Source organism: Kryptolebias marmoratus, linkage group LG16 (genome assembly GCF_001649575.2).
Source record: "Kryptolebias marmoratus isolate JLee-2015 linkage group LG16, ASM164957v2, whole genome shotgun sequence".
Taxonomy (NCBI): domain Eukaryota; kingdom Metazoa; phylum Chordata; class Actinopteri; order Cyprinodontiformes; family Rivulidae; genus Kryptolebias; species Kryptolebias marmoratus.
Genome location: NC_051445.1, coordinates 29,554,699 through 29,558,153, shown reverse-complemented (window position 1 = coordinate 29,558,153; position 3,455 = coordinate 29,554,699). Strand labels below are relative to the sequence as shown.

Genomic DNA, 3,455 nt, shown 5'->3' with positions numbered 1-3,455 from the left:
GTATGAATATAATATACAAGTTTCACTTTTTAAATGGAATTACTGAAATCAATCTACTTTTTCATGATATTCTAATTTTATGACCAGCACCTGTATACAGGTGTATTGAGGTCCAATAATATTTAAAATTTATGCTCATTCAGTGCTAAAATTTTGTACTTCTTCTTTGATGACTTGGTAATTGTGTCCTAATACAAACCTGCAGAGTCTCCTTTATGTTTTTCTTGGTTCCTTGTGTATTGTGTTGCAGGTTGTGTTTTGAATACATCAGCAGCTTTACTCGTCCTTGATGATTTGTTATTTATTGCTGCCCTCTCATGGACGATTCTGTCTTTCACAGGAGCAACAGTGGGTCTTTTTTCTGAACATGCAGAGGGTTGAAAAACAGAGGAGCTGCAGGAAGCCTGGGGAAAAATTGTGTATACTTTATAATATACAAGTTATTATCTTGGAAATTCAGATTCATCCTAAAATTGATAAATACAGTGCCTTAAAAAAGTCATCATATGACCTAATCTTTTTCACATTACAATCACTAACTATTTTATTGGGATTTTTTTAACCAACACAAAGTAGATGTGACATAGATGTAAAGGAAAATTATACATGATTTTTAATAAATAAAAAGATGTAGGAAGTGTGGCGTGTGTTTGTATTCACCCCCCTTTACTATGACACCCCTTTTTGAAATCCAGTGGAACAAAATGCTAAAACATTCCACATCACCCTAAACATACCATCCCAACTGTGAAACATAGTAGTAGGAATATTATGTTGTGGGAATACTTTTCTTCAGAAGGAACAGGAAAGCTAGTCAGAGTTGATGGGAAGATGGCTGGAGCTAAACACAGAATAATTTTGAAAGAAAACCTGTTAGAGGCTGCAAAAGAACTAAGACTTACCTAAACCAGAGCTACAATGAAAGGGTTTAAATCAAAGCATTTTCATGAATTAGACTGGCCCAGTCAAAGTCCGGACCTAAATCCAACTAAAAATCTGTGGAAATACTTGAAAACAGCTGTTCACAGATGCTCACCATTCAATCTGACTGAGCTGCAGCTGTTTTACAAAGAATGGGGAAAAATTTCAGTCTCTAGATGTGCAAATCTGGTAGAGACTGACCCCGAAATACACTATATTGCCAAAAGTATTTGCTCGCCTCCCTTCACACACACATGAACTCGAGTGCAATCACATTCTTAATTCATAGGGTTTAATACGATGTTGGCCCACCTTTTGCAGCTATAAGGTTTAGGAGTGTTTAGGAGTGTTTATGGGAAGTTTTTACCATTCTTCCAGAAGGTCATTTGTGAGGTCAGACACTGATGTTGGATGAGAAGGCCTGGCTCACAGTCTCTGCTCTAATTTATTCCAAAGGTGTTCTATCAGGTTGAGGTCAGGATTCTATGCAGGCCAGTCAAGTTCTTCGACACCAAACTTGCTCATCCATGTCTTTATGGACCTTGCTTTGTGCCCTGGTGCACAGTCATGTTAGAACAGGAAGGGGCCTTCCCCAAACTGGTCCCACAAAGTTGGGAGCATGGAATAGTCCATATTGTCTTGGTATGCTGAGGCAGTCAGAATTCCTTTCACTGGAACTAAGGGGCCAAGTACCAGCTCCTGAAAAACAACCCAACACCATAAACCCCCTTCCACCAAACTTTACACTTGGCACAATGCAGTTAGACAAAGACCATTCTCCTAGCAACTGCCAAACCCAGACTGATCCATCAGATTGCCAGATGGAGAAACGTGATTCGTCAATCCAGAGGATGCACCTCCGCTGCTCTAGAGTCCAGTGGTGGCATGCTTTACACCACTGCATCCGACGCTTTGCATTGTACTTGGTGATGTATGGCTTGGATGCAGCTGCTCGATCATGGAAACCCATTCCATGAAGCTCTCTGCTCTGTTCTTGAACTAATCTGAAGGCCACGTGACATTTGGAGGTCTGTAGTGATTGACTCTACAGAAAGTTGGCAACCTCTTCCACTATGCACTTCAGTATCCGCTGACCCCACTCCGTCAGTTTATGTGGCCAACTACTTCATGGCTGAGTTGCTGTCGTTCTCAGACACTTCCATTTTCTTATAATACAGCTGACTGTGGAATATTTAGAAGCGAGGAAATTTCATGACTGGATTTATTGCACAGGTGGCATCCTATCACAGTTCCACGCTACCCATTTTTTCACAAATGTTTGTAAAAACAGTCTGTATGCCTGGCTGCTTTATTTTATACACCTGTGGCCATGGCAGTGATTGGAACACCTGATTCCGATCATTTGGATGGGTGAGCAAATACTATTGGCAATATAGTGTATCTGCAGCTAGACTTGTAGCAAAAGGTGATTTTACAAAGTACTGGGTCAGGGGGGCTGAATACACATTTACACCACAATTTTCTGATTTTTATCTGAAAAGTGTAGACATTTTGTTTTACCCAAAATGTTCACAAACCTTCTCATTCTCTTCATTGTTTTATTGATCTTGTTCTGACATACAACACTGAGACCAAGCACTTATAATATATCCTAATCCTGTTCTGTCTGACCTATTTTAACCTTTAAGTTTACAATGACTGACTACACAGCCACTGAGAGTAAATTTCATTATATAGATGTAAATTTAACCTCCTAGGACCTGGCATCCACATATATGGATGTCACATTTTGCTTAGCATTCAGCAATCAGCCCAAACAGAAAAGAGATAATAAAAGTGCATGCCGTGCAAGAGTTCAAGTTTCAGGAGATTAGAGAATCTTTTCCAATATTATTTTCCACCATTTTGCAGAGTAATGCAAGATGGTGGAGAGCAGCAACTTAGATGATCTTGTTGATAATATTACAACATTGATGTAAACATCAACGAGAAAGAGGTAGTGGTTTTTAAACCTGAGCATCTTAGGAACAAACTTTGCAGCCTTTCATTTAATCTGGATGGCATTAATTTTGCCTGCAGTTTTAATGTAAAGAACCTTGGTGTCATTTTTGATCAGGATTTCTTTTAATCCCCACATTAAAAATGTTACTCATTCTGTTTTCTTCCACCTACATATTATCACTAAAATTACAAACATCTTGTCTCAAAATGATGCAAAAAAACTGGTCCATGCTTTTTATCATGTCTAGGCTGGACTATTGTAATTCTTTATTATCTGGGTGTCCAAAAAACTCTTAAGTCTGCAGTTGATCCAAAATGCTGCTGCCAGAGTGCCCCCCTGCCTTTCCTTTTTCAAAGCCTCTTTTTACATATTTTCCAAAAATTTAAGGAATATGGATCTGATCAGCTGGTTTCTCAACGCAATTGATACAATTTCCTCGACTGGGTGAAGGAGAGTTCAGTCTCGGGATATGTCTCGCTGGATATACAGTGGATTCCTGGCAGGAGTGGAAGACTGTGTACCTATCGACGTGGAGGTTCCTTTTATATTTGGGTTTTTGATAACAGGATTT

At 39.2% G+C, this 3,455-nt stretch overlaps 1 protein-coding gene across 1 annotated transcript in view; it reads right to left on the bottom strand.

The window, feature by feature from the left end:
* Window positions 1-3,455, bottom strand: part of cep162 (centrosomal protein 162) — a 67,845-nt gene that overhangs the window by 19,210 nt on the left and 45,180 nt on the right. Inside the window, exon 13 of the mRNA XM_037980338.1 lies at window positions 200-404. Coding sequence (XP_037836266.1) covers window positions 200-404 — 205 coding nt within the window. The remainder of the gene's footprint in view (window positions 1-199; window positions 405-3,455) is intronic.